The 21,479-nt window shown below is 37.8% G+C and overlaps 1 protein-coding gene across 2 annotated transcripts in view; it reads right to left on the bottom strand.

The window, feature by feature from the left end:
• The window catches only part of cacna2d3a (calcium channel, voltage-dependent, alpha 2/delta subunit 3a), a 106,774-nt gene that overhangs the window by 49,807 nt on the left and 35,488 nt on the right, over positions 1–21,479 (bottom strand). For both annotated transcript variants that reach the window (XM_086141220.1, XM_086141221.1), the window contains exons 5-8: positions 7,314–7,476; positions 4,057–4,188; positions 2,652–2,863; positions 1,202–1,276 (exon numbers count right to left, since the gene is read on the bottom strand). In XM_086141220.1, the coding sequence (XP_085997346.1) occupies positions 1,202–1,276; positions 2,652–2,863; positions 4,057–4,188; positions 7,314–7,476 (582 nt within the window). The remainder of the gene's footprint in view (positions 1–1,201; positions 1,277–2,651; positions 2,864–4,056; positions 4,189–7,313; positions 7,477–21,479) is intronic.

Genomic DNA, 21,479 nt, shown 5'->3' with positions numbered 1-21,479 from the left:
CATTTTGTTTTTTTAAGTCTTTCTTTCTTCAATATTTTTTTTAAGTTTCAAAATCTGTGGTTCCCTATGAGTTTTTTTTTTTCTTTCAAGGAAAACCCCTTTGAGATCAAGGTGACACAATAAAAAAGAAGTTTCTTCATATATTTTCTCAACTCCTACAAAATCTACAGCCCGCTGTTTTTCTCTTCAGCCTGCAAGGGAATAATTGGGAGTTTCTACGACCTGAGAATTCTTCTAATTTGTCTTCCACCTGCCAAATGGGTTGGCTTTCCTGTATGGTTGATAATTCGTGAAAACCCTACAGCATTACTATATATAAAAATGTACTCTCTGTTTAATTTTGCCTTTTGCAAAGGTTTAATGGCCCCAGATAAATTTCATCTGGTGTGAGAGGGGCCAAAATACATAGGGATAATGACCGTTGATCAAGGTCAAAGATTAAAATATATATTTTCATAATGTAAGTGAAACTTATTTTTGTAACATTCTGGCTTGGTTTAATAACCACCCATTATGTTGCTATCATTAAACAGCGATGCACCAAGATGGATGCAACGGTGATCTATTCATAATCATTCTGAAACATTCAGAATGGATTTACAACATTTGCATTTGAAAAGATCTCTCGGGTAATGGATTAGAAATTTGCATGTAAAAAGATATTATGGGTATGATTTTCCAAATGCAGTTAAAAAGTAAGTGATATTAGGACCATTTAAAGACACATATCCAATTTGATATTGTAAAATAATGTGGGGGGGGGGGGCAAAAACCTACAGGATAACAACCAAAATTTATGCCTGAAGCAAACTCACTAACCCAGCATGACTTCAGAGTTTCTGTCCCTTGAAACAGTCATTTTATTGCTCTTGATATAGTCTAATAATATATTGTAGCGTTTTTGTCTATCTGTGAACATTAGAGATGCAATTATTGTCTTGAATTTGTTTCTCAGAACATGTTTTTTTTTTCACTGTTGTATTAATCGACAGACGGGGCATTTATCCAATTAATAGCAAATTTTAAAACGTGTTGCTTTTCTTCTTGCCCCCTTGCTGCGAGGATTGGAGAGGGCGAATGTAGTCAGCAGGGAACTCGAAGACAAAAGTCAAAAAAGTAACAACGGCACGAGTAACTAAACAGCAATTTATGAATAGCCGAAGATTATTATAGGATTTCGAGAAGGAAACGATAAACTCACATCTTTGTTGGTCACATCTGCTTGAACCAGAGTCCCATTCAGGCATGGCTCCACGTAATGCAACTCCTCATTGTACTGAAAGAATTCAATAAATATACTCAAAGTATTTCATCTCATCAATTAGAATATATATACAGGGTCCTAAATGCATGTTGATGTAATCCCTGTCAAATACTATCATAACAACTGGACTTGATTTCTTCTCTATAAGACGTCCAACCTCTCACCCGAGAGACCTCTTCAGAAGAATGACTGGATGAGAGGTTTCTTCTGAAGATGCATCTCGGATGAGAGGTGAAATGTCTTCAAGAGAAGGCATGAAGTCCAGCTGCAACAATTAGATTTGACAAGGATTAACCATGACCTGGATTACTGAGAACCCCCCATAGACATGTTGAATCTAATATTTAAGTTTACAAAAGGTTTGAAAAGTTGTTAAGTTCACTCAACTTGAGTGTTCACTTAAAAAGGGCATACACACACACAGCCTACAGTGTAGCCACTGTTTGGTGTGTCTGCCACTCTGCGATAATACTCACCATTTAATGCATGACTATGAATTAGACTTCAAAGTCTATGGAAGAGAATGAAAGTGTGTTCTTCTAAAACCGTACAATATTGCTCTAATCTATATTTGTGCAAACGTGTGAGCGTGTGTGTGTGTGTGAAAGAGAGAGAGAGACATAGTGTGTGTGTGCTACAGCTTAAGAAAATCTCAACCCTAGATTTTTTTCAATGTAAATGAAGATTCTCAAATCATGACAATTAATTGTGTCCATAAAAGAAAGAGGTGTGTTTTCTAGAGGAGAAATTTAATTTACATGTCAGGAGGAAGAGCACAAATCAAAACAAAGGAAAGAAAAGACTATGAGTCATATTGATGCATCCTTTTAAACAGTAATCAGCGAAAAACAATATGGTTCTGCCTGATTTTCTCAATCCTATTTTTCTGCATTTTTCAAAAGAATAATTTTCAAAATAACACGATTAGGATATGAGATGATAATGAAGACTTTGTTCTGGGAAGGGAGAATGCAAGCTGGCAAAGTCACTAACTGGGTTTTGATGTGGAACAGCGTCACTCACATACGCACATATTCGCCAGTATGCACGCACATGCACACACACACACACACACACACACACACAAAGAAAGAGGGTGAGAGAGAGAGAGAGAGAGAGAGAGAGAGATGTGATAACAATGGCTTGGGCGCTTCAGGCAGGATCCAATCACGACTGTCTTTTTTTGAGTTCAAATCTTCATTCAGCTGACTGCTAATTGGTTGTGAGCGTGACAGGGGAGAAAGCTGATTTGTTTCAGCATCCTAGCATCCTCTGAGCCTAGGAGGAGAGGATGTGGTCCTGTGTCTGTGTTTCCAATATTCAGGAGGTTGTGGTTTATGGAACACCTAAAATATTGTGGAAAATAAGGCAATTGGTTTGAACTTACAGCAATGATGTTAAAGAAGTCATCATCCCCGAGAGTGTCCAGTATAGAGGAGACAGTTTGCCTGGCGATGGTCAGTCTGAGGCCTTTCATGCTGCCGCTGACATCAACAAGGATCACCACGTCCTTCGGAGAGGTGGCGGCCTGGATGTACCATTTCCGGTTTCGGCAGTCAAATGCTATGACCCCGTGTTCATCGGGTTTCCATTTGATTCCTTGGGTAATTGCAACAGGGAAATTAATATATCACTTGATTAAAAAAGGATTTCAATACAACCACTAATAAGTATCACGTATGCGGAATACTTCCTAGAACTAACTAGTTGTTTTATATCTTCTATGAAAAAATATGATTTCTATGTATTTTAAGTGAAATCAATATTAGTATTTCATATGTACGCAGGACTAAAAAATTGCATTACTGGTATTGGTTTTAGCAAGTATTTTAAAAGCAACAATGCAATGTGGGCAACATCAACCGGACCTTTTTTTGAGTTTGCCCCAATAAACTGAATTGATGTTAAACTTGGAAACTATTTTCCTCACGTGAGGAAATGATTTCTAGGCTGAAACTGCAAAAATGCCAAAGTGATTTGAAAAGACCAAAGGTATAATGTGAAAACCTGCAGTTGTGGCATTTAAAATGAAGAGAAATGGAAAATAGGTCTATATAGTAAAGTACATATTCCCCCTTGTCATTTTTTTAAACATACAGATAGATAGATAGATAGATAGATAGATAGATAGATAGATAGATAGATAGATAGATAGATAGATAGATAGATAGATAGATAGATAGATAGATAGATAGATAGATAGATAGATAGATAGATAGATAGATAGATAGATAGATAGATAGATAGATAGATAGATAGATAGATAGATAGATAGATAGATAGAAAAGAATAACTAGTCACTTTTGCTGTTGTTGTTTTTTTAGGTCAGAGCAATAAATGTTGGCAAAAATCCTTCAGATAGACAGAGTAGAGAATATTTTAGCTTCTCAGATACAGACAAAGGCAGGTAATATTAAAACTGTCATTAGAGAATTGCTATATTCAGGTTCAAAAGGTCAAAAGATAAAATTTTAAGGAAGAAGATCCTCACCACTCATTTTCCAAACACCACTCAATAGGCTCCTTTGAATCTGTTTCTTCTGTTCATATTCATTCCACTTCATAAGAAAAATGTAAATTTTATCCATCTTCCTAACCTGCTTCTAATCTCTTCACACCCGCTCACCATCACTCCCTCTCCTTTTTATCTAACCTACTTACCCCTCACACTGCTGGCCTCCAGTGTCTACCTGCCAGTCACGCATCATCCCCACACACCCATCCCCGTGCTCCGGGGAGGCAGCGGCTTCATTAAAAACACACACGGTACTAACAAATAAACATACACTTACCTGGGTACTGCCTGAAAAAGCCTTTGGCACTGCCGAAGTACTGCCATATGAGCGACGGGTCTCTCTCAAAGTTGTCCACAAACACTTTATTCAAAGCCTCGGACCAGAACACTCCATTAACAATTGCAGAGTCTAAAGAGTAAAGGAGACAATGGAGTGACGAGAATGGAGAGGAGAGAAAGAAAAGCCCCGTCTTAGTGAAAAGGTCAAAAGGAAAAATCCAAAAGAAAAGCTGCCAGAGTTAAATCACACCAACCAGTCATCCATAAATCACTATCAGGCATTCACCATGCAGAGAAGGTTTAATAGACTCTGTAAAAAGGCAAGAAAAAGTATGAATACCTATGGATATTTTCAATATGTAAAATAGGTGCTTTCCTTTTCTTTATTTTTCTATTGAAGTGTAAGATATTTTAAAAGTTGAAGTTCCTGTGAGCCAAAAATCTTATCAGTCGGTCTGTTTGCCTGGTACATTCACACACGGGTCATAGACAGGTTGAGGAGTTAGAAGAAGAAAATTGTTGAAAATATAGACGGGTGCCATTATAAAGAAAGACAGAATCACAAAAACCTTGGAGGGCTGTATGAAAAGCGAGGAAGACAGATGGAAACCAATGCAAAATATTACAGGCGGCCAAGAACGTAATGGACAAAGAGATGAAACGCAGACAACCGATTTTCCATCATCTCCTCCGCTGGCAACACTGGTCTGCTGTCAACAGTCATGCCAATAAGACATGATTGAATTAGTCTTCTGGAGGCTACTGAGCAAAACCCTCTCTTGATAGTAAACGCCCTACACCTCTTTTTGCCTTTGGAATCGCAAGACGTTTGGATAGAATCCAGGCTCCATTATCCAGTCACTTCTGCTGAGGTCTGAGCATCTACTATAAACTGTCACGATAGAAGATATCGTACGGATTCTTCTCTCTCACGACTGCCATTTAGATTAATCTAATCTAATGCAGAACTTAATTCACTTGGACCAATAGAGCTCCCGCGTTTCTCCGCGTTAACGTCGGCGAATGCGCCGAAATAAATCCAACGCCAGTTTAATAAAACCCTTGTGATCGCATGAGGTAAAATGAAAGTGACATTTGTAGCTGATATGAAGGATGAAGAGGAAGTGCGGCAGATGTGTGCTTGTGCTCGCTTTCGCATCTCAGACACAAGCCGTAAATGTTTGCAAGCATGACTTCACCCCGCACATGCTCCTTTAAGTAGTGTCATGAAGTATGATGATGTAGGTTATGTTATGGTTGCAATGTCAGGGTAGAAGATGTATGCTGGATGGGCCACAGTGATCCTACAATTAATCATCGGGGCTACGTGGCTCTATGCTATCACTGATATAACCTGCAATTCATCAAGCGCTGCCGTCAGACCATTTATGAAGTGCACGGACAACAGCAAGCTGTTCAGCGGCATGTAGAACAAATGTGCATGACCGCCATTTATTAACACGAGTAGACATGGGTTCGCAATTCCTGACTAAATCAGTCAAAGAGTAGCCCTGTGTCAAAGACAGCTCTTTCTAAGTTGGCAACTGATATTAAAACCGCAATACCGATCTTATTGCGACAATGAAACACGGCAACCTTTTAAAAACATCAAATGTTATTGTGAGCTGCTGGGCTGTTTCCCCATTTTGATCGGTCTTGTCTTTGATATGTGAACTTTTCCACATGTGAAAATACACTTGGTCCCATTTTTAGCCAGCAAACACACCACGCAAATTAGAAATCAGGCGGTCAACACAAGACCGGAGAGGAGAATTTGGCAAATGTTACATTTTTTTCAGAGGCTAAAGAGGGCAAAAGATTCAACAAGAATAATACGATGGTCGACACTGAAGGCTTAGACTCCTCACTTAAGTCAGTCTTAAATCACTGCTTGTTTGTGGGCTTACTACAAACAGCACAATCTACGATGATAGTAAATACAGACTTACTGACTGACTTGCCCATTTAAGACTAACCTATTTCTTTAACTTTCGCAGTTCGGTCTGGATCCTTATTTATCGGCACTTCGAAAAGATGTTCTCAGTTGTGAAGCACTTTGTTACATTTGAACAGATTACAGCTAAAACACCCCTGATGCCGCTCGTACCTTTTATCCCCACAATTTTGTGTCGAGGAATATAGAGGAAACGGGCAACCGCTGGCCATGAAGATAGATGTCCATCAATTGTCCAATTACTTCTGAGCCTCTCCAAATGACAGCACGATTTCTCAAAGTGCCAGTGAGTATTGAATGTTTAATGTATTTTTCAAATGCCTTGACTAAAAGGTCGAAGTCAACAATTCAATCGCATCTTGACCGTTTTGTTCCAGGGGTGTGCGGGGACAATACAGGTCTTTTTCAGTTGCCGTCACCTGTGAGACCGCTCTTATGATTTACATAGGATAGCATCTCCTAAAAATGACATTTACTGATGTATTATCCTCTCCAAAGCAACATTCCACCTGCATGACCACACCTCTCTTTTTTCATATCTGAAAAAAAACTATGTAGGGAAAAACAAAATTCATCATCCCTTTCTTCTCCTCTGGGCATGCCTTTCAGTTCTCCGTTGAAAATCTTTGAGATTTCACCCATAAACAAGAACTCTGCAGACCCGGGTAATAAATCCAGGTTATCACTACCAATGGACAAAACCTGCAGATTTAAAACGCCCTCGCTCTTTCTCGGCGTGTGATTGTGCTCATTTGCCTGTGTCAAATCAAAATGACTCCCATTCTCCTTGTACTGGTCTGCCAGCTTCACCCTCATAGCACTTTCATTCAATTATTTCCATTTCAGTCAGTCTCTCTCTGACACTCACTTACTTATACTTTTTTTTTCCACCTAGCTATAATTAATCTGTTGCTTGGCCCTTCCATCAGTCTGACTTAACCTACTTTCTGTCTAATTTACTCCCCCTTTTCATAGAATTTCTTGCCTCTGGTTGCCTGGTTAAGCCCACATGATAGTCACTCTGTCCACTGTGCTTTGTACAAAGCTATGAATTTATAGATTAGACACAAGAGGATGGCAAATTAGCAGAATGTCTGATTATTAACTGCTAATACGCAGCGGCTAATGAAGTCAGTGTGTGGCAGACGCAATCCAAAGATTTACTGTCCGTGCAACTTCAGTCTTTTGGTAGAAGAGCAATGCTTTATACTGTTGTACTGATACGCTATTCTCAGTTTTCCAGCTAATCTCAGAGATTTCTTTTCTTTTAAAGAGGATATGATACGAAAAAGTTAACATACCTTTGTTGTACATGTTCGTTGGCACCTGGACCACACTGAGGCTGAGGTTTACTGAGAGGTTGTTGAAGTGGTCATTGGGTTGAAGAATAAATTCCCCTCCCAGTTCCACGTTGTTGCCCTCGTCATCCACCTCGTTGATCAGAACTGCATTGAAGTATTCATACTATACATTCAAGAAGAAAGAGAAAGGATACCCGTCAAAATTAGCCCGAGAGCTGATCGCACATACGATTAAACCCGAAATTCAATTCATCTTTCCAAGTGATTTTGCTCATTTTCTTTTTTGATTCCTTGTTGTCGACGCCAGGTTGTTTAGGTCAGTTAAGTGCTGACTCAAAGAGTAGTTTGCATTCTCAGGTAACCCAAATCCCTGGATCATCCGGGACATGCACGATGTTAACAGCGGGAAGCTGCTGAGTTGACAAATCAGCCTCCATTGCTCCCTTCCAAGCTCGATGCTCCATGTGGTGTGCTGGCACCGCTGTATTTTTAGTTCTGCACATACTGGGGAGAGTATTAATAAATCATTAAGTTAGATATATATAGAGCAAATGGCTCACTGCACCTCTTCTGAAGTCTAAGATACCACACAGGGACAGAGCCTGCAAAGGGGGAAGCAGCACGGAAAGCATGAAATACAGTTAAACTGTCATGAAAAAAATTATAAAAATAAAAAAAAGGAAGTCTGTGTTGAGTTTGCACTTTCTCCCTGTTAATCCCTGTGTAAGTTTCCTTCAGGTAGTCTTCGGTATGCCATAAAATCGGAGACCCTTGAGTGCCAAGATGTGTGCAGGAGAGAATGGATGTGTTCATCTGTGATCAGCTGGCGGTCTGACCGGTCCAGGGTGCACCCAGACTCTCAACCAGTAAGGCTCAAGCCCTCCGTGAGTTTGAGTGCAGGATAAGTGTGATAGATAATGAATGAATGACTGAATAATAAATAAATACATCATACAACTTTTTAAGAGTACATGGAAGCCATCTACATCATCCAACACAGTGGACTGAGAAGCTGATTTGAGAAAAGTCTAAATGCCAAAGTTGAATCAGATGTACCTGAGGTCAGTACAATAACTATGTCTCAATTCAATGTTGTGACTGTTTAAAATTAGATGGATAAAAATTCTCAGCACAATTGCAATATCGTTATCTGCTCTGAGACGATATTTAGATTTATTCTTGTATTCGACTAATATCAGATTCTGATACAAATCATATGAACGGCACCACAGAGTTTTTCGTTAATGCGGGTCACTGCAGTGACTCCTTTGTCTCATGTTGAATATACAAGATAAATGCAAAACCAGTCCATGCAGGTACAAAGTGGTGTTAGACCTTATCAGAATCAGAGTTGAGAGGTTTATAGAAACAAAACTATGCTCTAATACATTATTAGATATTATCTTTGAGATATATATTAGATATTAGATATTATTAGATATTAAAAGATATTATTGAGAAGGGTGCACTGTACATGTTGACCAGATGTAATTCAGCATTTTGACACGATTAGACAGCAATGTGATAAATGCTCAAACATCTGACAGGAAAATAAATGTGCAGTGTTTAAGTAATATCAGTGTCAATAGCAATTGCTCCAATTTAAGGAGGTGTTCAGTGGTGATAGCTGATTTAAAAGCAGATCATAATAAAGCCCTAGGAGTGAATCTGTAGCACTCCTCAAATAATCCTTTCAAAATGTGTAACATGCTCCTCATGCTTTTCCCTATATGGTGGAAAAAAAATCACCACACCTTCTGAACTGCTGCACCAATGACCTTTAGTTGGTCTACGTAATCCCAGGTCCACCTGAGACACCCAATCATCCGAATGCAAAACAATGATAAAGCCATCAATTTGGCTGGCAAACAAAACCACTATCTGTGTAATTAATCAGACCTGATTAGGCTTATTAGCCTTTTATCAAGGGAATTTCTAACGTTTCAAGGTGAGGGATTGCGATGTTGTGCGTACTGTCTCTTCTTTCTTACCAGGTTGCATCAAATGTTCTGTGGGTAAAATCTTTTCAATGCCCATAGACAGTAGAAATATAGAACCCAAGGCTGTTCTGTCTGACTAAACTAAACAGACGACCTCTGAACTTGTTCAAGTATTTTTTGAGCAATTGCATTTATTAAACTATATTGAATAGACATTTTCTTCTCACTCTCCTTTGGATTTCAACATACAATCTAAATAAAAGACCACTTGTAGTTTTATCAAGTACTAAAACATGGTTTAAATCAAGTTTTTAGTTTGTCAATTTTGAAAGAACTTGGTCTTTGTTTACGAAAATCTACACCATAAATGTAAATTCTATAGGCTCTGACAAATTTTGTCAAATAATGTATGTCCAGGATCAAGTCCTTACTAAGACTAATATTTTTCATCCTTCCTCCTGGATTAATAATGTCATTTAATTGCAGAGATTGTACTGTTGTGTCCCAATGGTATCAGAATCAATAGTGTCGGAAGCACGAGGTAGGGGGCCCAAAATGGTCCAAAATATGATGACAATATTGAGAACTGACACGGCCTCCACGTATAGGGCAGAGCTGATGTCTCCAACTGGTCTTCGCACATATCTGTGGTGAAAGTTACTGATAGAGTCAAAAAGCAAATCATCTTTGTTTCAGATGGAACAGTGCAGATTTCATCCAAGCTGTTGAACTGAATCCCGGCACTTCACTCTTCACAACTATTTTGTTCAAGTATCACGAGCGAGGGTAGAATGGAGCTAAATTGGATGGGACGGCGTGGTGTCCGCAGTGATTTAGGCCCTGCATTGGTATGATGTGGGTAAGAAGGAGCCGAGGGAGAAAGTGTAGCTCTAAATATCACTGTCAACTCCTACCTATGGTAAAAAAAACGATGGGTCATGACTGAAAACAAAGGTCTCGGACACAGCTAGCTGGAATTAGCTGGCCTTCGCATGGTGGCTGGTCTTGGCCCTGGAGACAGGGTCAGGATGTGTGCGTGTCCACTGTAGACGGCCCCGTCGTCAACCCAGAACATGTGGGGAGGTTTATGAATTCCATCTTGTCTGGGAAAGCATCGGGGTTCCCTAGGAAGAACTTCAGATAAGATAAGATAAGATAAGATAAGATAAGATAAGATAAGATAAGATAAGATAAGATAAGATAAGATAAGATAAGATAAGATAAGATAAGATAAATCAAATCTTTGTACTTTTTAAGACCTTAAAACACTTGATAGCCTTAACTTTGACACTTTATATTTTATTGTATTTCTTATTCTCCCTCCTTCCTACTATTATCTATTATTGTTATGTTTTACTTGAAACTCTGGCACAACAATTTCCTTCGGGATAAATAAAGTTGTTATCTTATAAGATAAGATAAGATATGATAAGATAAGATAAGATAAGATAAGATAAGATAAGATAAGATAAGATAAGATAAGAAACTTTATTGATACCCATGGGGGAAATTCCTTTATCCCAGCAACGTAACTGTTATAATGTCAGAAAATAAAGTAAAATAAATATGAATATGAATATAAATAAAGGCAGAAGACAGAAGATAGCAAGATATCCATGAATAAATAGACAACAAACAAAACAACAAACAGCAACAGTAAAAACAACAATAACAACAGCAACATCTAGGATAATAATGGACAACATAAAGGAAAAGTAAGGGTGAAAAATACACAATCAGAACTGAAGGACAATATAAAAAGAGTGGCAATAGAAATGACGAGAATAAAATAAATCAACAAAAATACCGTAGGCAGGATGTGTGCAGGCTAGGACCAACACGGATAAGCAAGACAGCAGAGTTTGGGCACGGCATGTGAATGGCTGATGTAGTGGGATTGTGGAAGCAGCACAGACGCAGTCAGATGTTGGAGTTGTTTGCCGCCCAGACTGCTGTTGTACAGCCAAAGAACCTACTCAGGCTACTGCCACTGCAACTTGGCCATGGATAAGCAATGGGAAAGTGAAGATGATGTTTTAAAAAAAAACATCCACTTCTGTTCTCCATACCTCCCCTGAAAATTTCTGTGGCCAACCAATAGATCTATACCTGGACACTAACACACTGTACATGGGATCAAACACAGAATATAAGGAGTAAAAACCGGATAAAACTGTCGGTGGAAAACAAGTATGTGTAGGAAATAATGAGCTGGAAAATGATTGAATCAGTAAAAAAGAAAGGACTGAAAAATAAACAAAAATTCAGACCATTTTTCGTTGCAGTCAGTTTCTTTTAAATTCTTCCTCTCTCGCTCCTCAAGCAAGAATCATTTTGTCTGTTGAATAAATATGGCGAATCGGACAAATTGTTATAATCAGTGACAAAGCACCAACTCTAGAGAAACTTTCGGAAGAAAGATAAGTTGAAGGTAACACAATATATTTGATAGCCTATTGGACACATGCTAACCACATTGTCATCAACTGACAGAGGGGCCGGCAAGATGATGACAATATTCTTTCAGCAGATGAAAATGTATACAAGAAAATTTGACTTTTCTGCCATTAATTACTTAGAGTAGGGGGCAAATTTGTTTCACCTTTAACAATTCCCTGATGCATGTGAATGTGAAGTGGAAACACAAAGGGAAAGTTTGCCGATGTTGCAAAACTGATTTAATTGTGTGTTTTACCCCTTTGCTGATGTTTGGGAATGACAGTGGGCCATTTGGATTTTGCAGGAGAAAACATTCCGTCTTATAATGTTATCTATAACCTTCAATTACTTTGTTACTTATATTTATTTAACAAAAAGTTATGGTGCATATCTGCATTGAACCAATAAAAATCAGTAAATGGCTCTGTGCTGTCTTGTGTTGTGTCTTGTGTCTGTATTGTAAAGCATGTCACATATACTCACATTTCAGCACTTCCTATCAAAGTAGCACTTGTCAAATACATGAATTATATTAATGCATACTAATATAAGCAAGTGATTGATGAATCTAAAGCTCAACTAGACTCTCTAGAAATGGAATCAACTTATTATCTTGCTTAAATAACTAAATTTCTTTTCCATAGGTTGAATGTGGTTGAAATATTGTTACTCACAACGTGTCCCATGACATGAAGCCTAATGCGTTTTGACCGCTTGGTCAGGTGTGCCAGAATGTGTATTTGTAAAAAGGAGAGCTGCCTATGTGACATAAATCACTCGCTTCTGCTGTACCTGACCATCTTCTGGCAAATATGTTTTTATTCACTATGAAAGAAGCACCATAAGAAGGCTGAGTGGAGATGTGGTCGTTTGCACCAGCAAATACCATTACTTGTATTGGGAGGTGTCATCTTTAAACATCAGTTTGCTTCTGTTGCAGTAAATTCGCCATGTGATACTCAGTCGATAAACTCAAAACTTACTGTTGTCTATGAACTATTTATTTACCACTCTTGTTCTTGTGTTTATTATTACTTTGCTATATTTTAAAAGCTACAAGTACTACAAGTACTACTTTTACTGGTTTTACGAGTAAAGCTGCTACCACAACTATAACAGCTACCTACATAATAATCATATATATGTATATATATGTGTGTGTGTGTGTGTGTGTGTGTATGAGTGTGTGTGTGTGTGTGTGTGTGTGTTTTCAGTTGTCCTTAAAATATTAAAAACACACACAGAAATGCACTGAGCACTACCCCCATGCTTTGTCTTAAAAGTGCTTATTCTGTTTGGCAAAAAAGTTTCATCATATTATCATGGTCTATCAGTCACATAGATATTATCTGTAGTTTATCAGAATATTCAGAGTATTAGCACAATTAATTGAAATATATTTTGGCTAATTTACCATAATTATCAGTGAATGACAAAAATGTCAGAATAAATCCAACTAAATGCAAATACCCTAATATGACTAGATCATAACATTGCTGCTAAAATGTACGGTCTGCCTCACACCCCATTTAAGCTTTCCTCTCTGTATTAATGGTTTGGCAACCAGTGAGCTCTTTCTTTTTAGATGATGTAACAATGTGCTTGACCAGTTTGCAAGTGACCTTTTTTCCTCGATAAACTACTGTAAAATACCTCGGAGACTAATATCAACTCGAAGTATCATCTAATGCCTGTAACTGTTGACCCAGAATCACTGAAGACCAGATGCTTGGCCTTCTTTGTATTTTAAGACACTCGACATAGTAATTCACTAAACTGGATGCACTTAAAAATCAGATGTGCATTTGCCAGAGCCAGCTGACAACCAGGGATGACAGCAGATCAGATGGAGTATTTGACTTCTAAGAGAAAAAAAAAATCTGTGTCCTCTAAATTGTTACTTTGATAAATGATGAAAAATGCCCTGTTTAGAGATGCAAACCCATTATGATGCTTATTAATGACTCACCCCAGGGACACGTTCATACATAACCTTGTGTCAATTCGTGGAAACTCTGGCCCAGCCAGGGATGTGCCATCTACCACCAGACTTTCTATCTTACAGGCAGCACGGCACCAACAGTGGCCAGACGTCCTACACATTACAATGCACTGTTTTGTTTTACGGCTTCCAAACCCTAGGTTCCCCCATGTCTTGGCGTATTTTGTTGCACTTGTGGCTAATCTATAACTTTAATTTATTCAGCTACCAATGTCTCATTTCAAACCTCTCAGATGACAAGCTCACTGTAAATGGATAAAGCACGGCCGTGTCTCTGCCTGCAATCATATGTGCAATGCATCTGTAACAAGCGGCTTGTTAAAGATTGCTTAATGTCGCACCTGAAATACATTGACATATTCTTGCAAAAAACCAACCCACCTGGGCAGAACGTCAATACCAACAGGATTTCCAGTCACAAAAGGGTCTACTATCGTCTAACAGGGTTTCACTGTTATTCCAAACTCTATTGCGAGAACTCCAAAGTCTTTAAGCACTCAACAGTTGTTAAGCCAGATCTTGGGTTTTTCTCCCTTGAAAAACTCATCTTGGCCTTTTTAGCCAGATGTCTATCTCCACATCCACTTAAATTGAACCAGTTGTTGTGTGCTGATTGCTTTTGTTGCAAACTCAGTCACTTTTTACCTGCATCATGTTGGAGTGGCCATGTTGGAACGGTAACGGTGGTGTAAGTTTGCTGATGTGAAAAGCCACATGAAAAGACTTCAGAGAAACAATGTCAGACGGCCATTTCTTCCAGACATCTCATGTCGGTGATGAAGTCCAATTGACCGTGATCTAAAGCAGCTGGATCAGTGGTTGCCATGGAGATGGCAAAATAGATACAGTATGTCACAATATGACATATCACATTTCAGTTATTTGCTGCATGATGTCAGGGACCTTGAATAAAAAAAACATTAGTTGTTACACTGTCTGTGTTAGTGTGTGTGTGTTTGTGTGTGTGTGTGTGTGCGTGCCATAAACACAAAATCTCTTCACCATAGAAGCTACAAAGCTTTTATAAAGAGATTAGTATACTTCAAGAATAATTAAGGCTTATAGTTTACAAACAGTTAGATGTCTACAAGGCCAATCATTGGGCCTTTATCATCATTAAAGATGATTTATTATAAAATATAAGACCAGTCAAAATGAAAGTAATTTATGGTCAAGGACAAAACACAATAAGTTTACTTTTCCAAGAAAGCTGGAAAGCATTTTGTTTTTTCCAAATACATGGTTTGAGCTGAGTGATGGACATTTTCTAAGTCCCCTGATTTGCATTCAGAACACATCCATCATGAAAACAAAAAGCACATTTTCTCAAATGGCAATTTCTACAAAAAAAAAAACAAAACAGGATATCCAGTGTTAAGTTAAACCATTTAACTGTGTTTTTCATTGAAAGTGATACGGTTGTGGAAAGTCCATCTCCCAGGTCATTATGAGGGGTTGTTTTTAAAATTGTCATTATTATACTGGAAAACCTTTCTAGCTTTTCCAAACATTTTTCCACCTGAGATGCAAGTTGTGATATATATATATTGATGGGGTTTTGCAAACTGCAGGAGGAGCAGTCCACTGAAAATTGCCATTACTTTACTTTCATTCTTCCCCACATTGTTTCCATTTACGCACACACACACACAAACACACACACACAAACACACACACAACAACAACATATACTATACATCCAAAGTAGTGAACAAAGTTTTGCAGAGCTTCAGATAAAACAATTGTTGATAAACTTTACAAAAAAAAATAGCCGTTAAAAGTATAGAGAATGTAAAGTAAAAACAAAGAATTGAAAAAAAACCTAGAACAAACATCAGTTAATTAGTCTGCTTAATAGGCCTATTTAAATTCACAGCATGTGGGATTTAATTTGGATTAAAATTGCACCTATCAACTTCTAGGTTTCCAATGTGTGGGAGTGAGAGTGGGTGTGTGAATAGAGACAAGGGTACATCAGAGTGTATTTGTGCATCTGTGAAGGCGCCCGAGAATCCTCTCTTTCCCTGGTGTGTGTGTGTGTATCTCCATACAGGTGTGGGTGTATGTGTTGGGTACGTCAATTATGCCTTTCCAGCACTGCAATGAAGGAGTGCCCGGTGCCACTAATGTAGTCCTCGATCATGATGTTAACAACCGATCTTTAAAGCTGCACTGCATTATGCTGAAAGACATGTGCCCTCATCACCCACTCAGTCTGAAACAGACAAGAGTGAGGAATGGTTGTCGTGGAAGTAAACAGTGGCGCTTGCATCAGGCCTCTGTTTTAAAACATGAGCTGAAAGATGAATACACTTACATTTATATGCGGCATTTAAATCCTCATTGTTTTATTGAAACTCATATCTTTCCATGAAAACATCAAAGAATACAATTTCTACTTGCTATTTTTATTGTCTGCAAGAATATAATTTACATCCAATTCTCACACACGGACAATGTTTGTTCACGCCTTACGGAAATAAAATGGCACAATAAAAATGACAGAATTATTTCTGGGAAATATTTCTGTTGTTCATACTGAGAGCTTAAACTGTATATGGTAATTCTTAATTGCCGCAACAATCACAAGTAGTTAGATCAAGAGAGTTTATTACTTCATTTTGTGATTTATTGAGCGCCTTAAAATTGAAGTGTTTCCAAATTGAAGTGTTTCCTAACCACTGAACTGGCTTTCTATGATGTGTCTTGATACCCCTATAATTAGAAACAAAACTGATTAAAGCACTTCAATTATTTATTTATTTTTTTATTTCAAATGGTAACATATTTTTATACATACCCACACTGTATGTATAAAATGACTCATTTCTATCGTTTTTTTTACAGTTTGAACAGTAAGTGCTGTAAATTTTGGGTTTCCCCTCCTTGAATAAATGAATAGTTATTCATTGTTTGCATTAGGGTTGTGTGAATCATTCTTCATAAATTATTCCGAACTCGATGCTTTCAGACAGTTGTTTCACTTAGTTCTACAGACCTGTTGTGAGTGATGTTTAAACCAAGATTTATTAAAATGAAGCACTTTGCTTTACGCTGACTAGCTATCAAGGTCCTCCACCACTATGTAAAGATTATATATATATACATACATATATATATATATATATATATATATATATATATACATATATATACATATATATATGTACATATATACACACACACACACACATAAACGTATCTTTCATAATTATATATATTACATATACATATACCTATATATATATATGTATACATGCACATACATATATAAGTATGTAAGTATATGTATATAAGTATTATATCATATAAGTGTTATATATTATATGTATATAAGTAATATATGTATGTATTATATATATACAAACATATACATAATACATATATATACATACATACACATACATATATACATATACATACACATACATATATACATGTATATTCATATATGCAAATATATACATATACATACATTAAAAAATAGAGATATATATACATGAATGTATTCATATATGTATACATATACATACATAAGTATATATACATATACATTCATACATATATATTCATATATACATATATATACATACACATACATACATACATACATACATACAAACATAATACATACATATATACATATACATACATACATACATATGTATGTGTGTGTGTGTGTGTGTGTGTGTGTGTGTGTTTGTGTATTTAATTAATATCACAGTCATGAATATACAGTATAGTATATCACGCTTGATAAACGGGGCCTCTGAAAAATACACAACTCAGTGTCAATAGCCGCAGGGAAGGAGAAGGGCAGAGCAACAGAAGAGACATCACTTGTTAAGCAGGGGTCGGCATGTGATGCTCCACCCTCTGGTGTTCGCTTTTAACTCTCATCTCCACATCAGCTCTCCCTCACCCACAGCCCGAGTTTTGTGCTTCATGGAAGACACCACTTTCGGAGTGTGAAAATGTGACTAGAAAACATCCAGGGGGCATGGATACAGGTAATCAGTGAGTAAACAAGGCAGCAGATTGAGTAAATAACCTCCGGGGAAAGGCCATGCAGAGGTTCATGTGCTGTGCTTCAAATCCTTCTTCATGCATCTTATACCTTCTGCTTAACCGCTCCAAGATAAGTCTCTTGCAACTGTGAGAAACTGGGATGCTCACCGGGCCCATAATATTCTTTATCGAGTGCGTGTGGGCCCAATGCTGCACATTTAACAAATGACGCATTGAATCATTTATTCTTGTCCATTATTGTTGCGATATCACACTGCAATTACACTGCCCTTTTTACCTCAAAAAAAAAAAAAAAATCCTGAAATTTCACGTTTTAAGGATATAATTGAGATGGATTTTTTTCTGTCAAAAACAGCAAGTGGCCAGCTTTAAGCCCATTTGTGGCCTGGGAGCAGTAAATGTTGACAGGCCATATATCTTTTTAAAGGCAAAACAAGTTTTGACGAGATCCATCTATCAATTTTTAAACATGTCACACAAGCAGCGCGTCGAATGTGACAGGAAAATAAGAATTTCGAGATGGGAAAAAAGTTACTATTTTGGGAAAACAACATGCAAAATGAAAAAATAAAAATGAAGTTGTCTATAAAATATGATTGATCATTTAAAATGAATATGGCCTATCAGCATGATTATTTGGTTACTTGCACTGGTCATCTATTTTAAAGGGTGCTGCCTGCATCTATGCACACTTTAAAATAGCTTAAGCCTGGCATGAGCTTTTGTATGTGGTTATACAGCCAATAAAACACACGAATCTGTCTTTCATTATGGGTTTTAAAGGTAACAGTTGAGTGCTCTGTCAAAATCCCCCCTAATCTGACTCAAGTCAAGTCATACCAGGTGAATTCTCACCTCTGATGACTGTATTGTGGATTATAACTGCTAACACGGAAACGTCCTCTTATAAAAGGTTTAAAGACCGCACCTCTGACAGGGCAGCTGAGAATACAATGGAGATGAATGCAGGTCAAACAGTGTTTATTAAACGCAGCAAACTGGCAAGGTAACAGGACTTTGGCCACCTCTCTGCACTCTACCGTAATTCTCTAGACAGGGAAGGGAGAACAAAAGAGAGGGGAAAGGATTAAGCATTTCTCTCCCTCTGCTCCCTCCAGACCGGGGCTACATTTTCAGTAAGCATCAGGCTTTGCAATTGGCTGTTTGTCTCCACCCTCAATGGAAGGATTTCATTGGCTGAAGAGGGCATATGGGATTGCTCCATGCTTTCCTATTTACAGTACATGAGCAATGTGGGTAAAAGAGCGAGGGAGGAAAATCACAGCAGATTACCGTGCCAATTTCACTTGGAAGCTGAAGAGCTCTGGAAAGGATAGATAAGGAAATTCCTATCAAACTGCTGCCAGCCAAATATGTATCCAATAGCCAAAAACACACAAACATTTTATAATAAACCCTGAATAGTGATGGAGGAGGTTTCACCCTACAGCATGGACGTGTATTTTTAGCAAAGCTAGTGATAATCACCATCTATTCACTGTGTTCTGCGGGTTAAAGCAATATTAGAAATGCCACCATCAGAAATGTGGAGCCTAATTCAATTAAATATATAAATATATAAATAAATAAAGCAGGCATGCAGAAGTGACATAGAGGAAATATTAAACATGCAATTCCACATCCATGTACCATAGGCCCCACTGAAAAGCATAAAATAGCAGTAGTGAATGAACAACTAAGGAATGCTTCCCCATTCAATGTCACACCGTCATACACAAATCTAGCCATACAAATGAAATGCTATGACAACATTATTAATATCCAAGCTTAATTTAAAAGTGAACGTGAAGAAAAACATGCTAATTTTTTCAATGTCGCTGCACGATGGAAAATCATGTTAAATCATGACAATAATTCAGACAGTGAGATCAAAAATGCGTATCAAGCAAGTTCCAACATTTAAGAGACATCAGTACAGTGTTTATGTTGGTGACATTTATGCTGTATACTGAATATCAGGTGTCTCCCTGCTCCGAAACACCAGCTTCAAATGTGTGGGTCACTGATGGACTATCACCGTTTCACAGATGAACAGGATAGTGTTGATATCGGATGTTGACGTCATTGTCTACCTTGTGCTGTGATAAGGCCTCTGCTTGCAGATCTCCAGGAATTGGGCTCCGTTAAGTAAAGTTAATGGTGGACTGGTGAAATGCAATGGGTTACACCAAGGATCATGGGAATGCTGCGGCCACAAAGCCAGATAGTGCATATTCTCTCAAGATGCAGTCTAGGATTACATAGGATATAGGATTCTGCTTGCCAAAGTCCTACTTATACTCTGATATTGCAGTCTCTCAACAAAGGAAGTGCAGCTACATTGCTGCATATGGTGTTTAGCACTTCATAAACTTCAGGCCACGTTGTTGGGATTAAAGAATCTTTTTTCCACAGTGGGGTGTTATGTACTCCTTTCCAAATCACACTGTTGCACCAAGACTTCCACTTACCTCTATGTTAGCACTAAGCCTTGAGCTACTGGGCTTGTCCAATCTGCTGTATCATGTGAAATGAGCCTTTTATTAAACTTCCCTTTTCGATAAATGCAGCAATTTTATTTTTTCCCCTATTTTTACTAAACAGATATTGAAATTTACCTCAATTAAAATCAGACAGTAATTTGTGCACAGAAAGTCAATCAAAACAGTGATATACACCCCACACGAATTGCTGCTTGAAAATCGGACCCTAATTTTATGTCATGAATCTTCGAAAAGGACACAAAAAGATACTCCATGTTTTATCCTTGTGTACTTGTTGGTTAACAAGCTTGGCATTTGCTTACAACAGTCCCAATTGTCTCTATATTTCCATTACATGCATATCTGTATTATGTAAACACCAATTATTTTCATTATGTCTGAACAATATTGAGAATATATTGGGTAGACACTCTTACATTTCAAAATTCCAATAGCCAAATTGACTTGGGCCAGAAGTCCAAAAAAATATATTGAATTTGTTCGGACAAATATCTGAAATATGGATCCTTACAGTAAAAACAGTGATGTAATTAACAAAATATCAAAGTCTTCTTAAAATAAATCATTTCAGTTTGAAAATATACATGAGAAAATCCAACATTCTGCAGCAATTCTGCAGAGTCAAAGCTCATGTGGGAGAGCCAGGGGAACCTGGTAAAGGGGAGGATTGAATCTGTCAGAAGAGACAAGTCCTCAATCTCTTTAAGGTGCTAAAGGGCAGAATAAGCCTTTAAGCACACTTGGGGACATTGAAGAGTGAGGAAAGAATCAGGCAGGTGAAAGAGAGAAGAAAGGGAAGCAACATTAAGTGAGTGAGGATTTTGAGCAGGACACCTGTCAGTGGTTTAATACAGTAATTGGTCCCACTTGATGGTCCATAATAACAGAAAACCACAGGGAGCTCACTGCAGAGCCTTAAAGAGCTGACAGAATAAACACAAACTGTCACACATTTGGTATACACACCACAGACTCTTTAAGTAGTTGCGCAGAAAATCCGCCCAAGTCAGCTTTAGCATCACACTTCCATTTAAAACTCAAGTTCCTGCTGCTGCTGCTCCTCCTACTTCACAAAACTATGTTCGGAGATTTGCACGATGTGCAAAACCCAGGCAGAAACACTACATGGGCGCCATACCGCACGCCAATGCTGCTATTCCATCCCCTTCCCTCTGGCTCAAATACACACAAACACAGAAGAAGTTGCACTCTAAAAATTAAAGCTGCTCAAATGGATTTAAGGCAGAACCAT

Source organism: Fistularia commersonii, chromosome 34, assembly GCF_037954325.1.
Source record: "Fistularia commersonii isolate RoL2024-O1a breed Wild chromosome 34, RoL_Fcom_v1.0, whole genome shotgun sequence".
Taxonomy (NCBI): domain Eukaryota; kingdom Metazoa; phylum Chordata; class Actinopteri; order Syngnathiformes; family Fistulariidae; genus Fistularia; species Fistularia commersonii.
This window is presented reverse-complemented; position numbering and strand designations above follow the sequence as displayed.